The 1,118-nt window shown below is 36.9% G+C and overlaps 1 protein-coding gene across 1 annotated transcript; it reads left to right on the top strand.

The window, feature by feature from the left end:
• Nucleotides 1-9: 9 nt before the first annotated feature.
• On the top strand, nt 10-1,105 carry LOC121940130 (kinesin-like protein KIF1C; the record flags this gene model as incomplete). Its single annotated transcript, XM_042482980.1, has 4 exons — nt 10-116; nt 244-321; nt 848-913; nt 1,027-1,105. Coding segments are annotated over exons 1-4 (316 nt in total), but the record flags the coding sequence as incomplete, so codon positions are not given.
• Nucleotides 1,106-1,118: the final 13 nt, after the last annotated feature.

Genomic DNA, 1,118 nt, shown 5'->3' with positions numbered 1-1,118 from the left:
ACAGGACGGTCGCAGCTACAAACATGAACGAGACGTCGTCCAGGTCGCACGCCGTCTTCACCATCGTCTTCACCCAAAAACGACGAGACCAGATGACCAGCCTGGACACAGAGAAGGTGTGTGTGTGTGTGTGTGTGTGTGTGTGTGTGTGTGTGAGATTGTGTGATTGTAGTACCTTATTTTTTGTTGAATTGTCGTCAATAATCAGGATTTTGGACGTAAAGATCAAACCTCTGTCCTCAGGTCAGTAAGATCAGTCTGGTGGATCTGGCAGGAAGCGAGCGAGCCGACTCCTCGGGGGCGAAGGGCACCCGGCTCAAGGTCAGAGGTCACACCACTTTATTAGTTTATGATAAACATCCCCGTCAGCTGACGCCTGACTGAAATCTCTTCAGTGTTTTTTTTAATTTAATTATTTTTTTTATACTTTATTTTCCTCATAACGTTTTCATACAGCTTTTCACTTTACAATATTACAAATACAGTTTTAAATGAAAATCAACATATACATTAAAATACACAAATAACTGAAATATCTGCCATTATCAAAAAATGAAAATGAGAGAAAAAAAAAGTGGGAAAAAAGGAAAAGGAAGTCAGATTGTAGTTGGTCTCACACGTTTTTAAATATTAATGAATTAAATTTAATGTCACAGTTCTGCCTTTTCTCAAACACATCTTCCATTCTTTATTTTGTGAGTCTCTTTTTCCATAGATTCTTCTAAGTCTTTAATCGTATTTTTCCATTTTATTGAATCTGTTTATCTGAATTTAGGCATCATTTTCTGATCATTTCACTGCTTTATTATTTTATTTATTTTAATTTTTTAAATGTATTTGTTTGCAGGAAGGAGCAAACATCAACAAATCTCTGACCACGCTGGGCAAAGTGATATCGGCTCTGGCTGAGATGGTGAGTCGCCACACACACTTTATATATTTATACTGGTGACAAAAAACATTAGAAAAATGTACAAAATTCACAGTTAAATTATGAATATATGTTTGTGTTTATGTCATCTGCAGCAAAGCAACAAGAAGAGGAAAAGTGATTTTATTCCCTACAGAGACTCTGTTCTCACCTGGCTGCTGAAGGAGAATCTGGGTATGTACTGCTA

This window comes from Plectropomus leopardus, unplaced genomic scaffold, assembly GCF_008729295.1.
Source record: "Plectropomus leopardus isolate mb unplaced genomic scaffold, YSFRI_Pleo_2.0 unplaced_scaffold7576, whole genome shotgun sequence".
Taxonomy (NCBI): domain Eukaryota; kingdom Metazoa; phylum Chordata; class Actinopteri; order Perciformes; family Serranidae; genus Plectropomus; species Plectropomus leopardus.
This window is presented reverse-complemented; position numbering and strand designations above follow the sequence as displayed.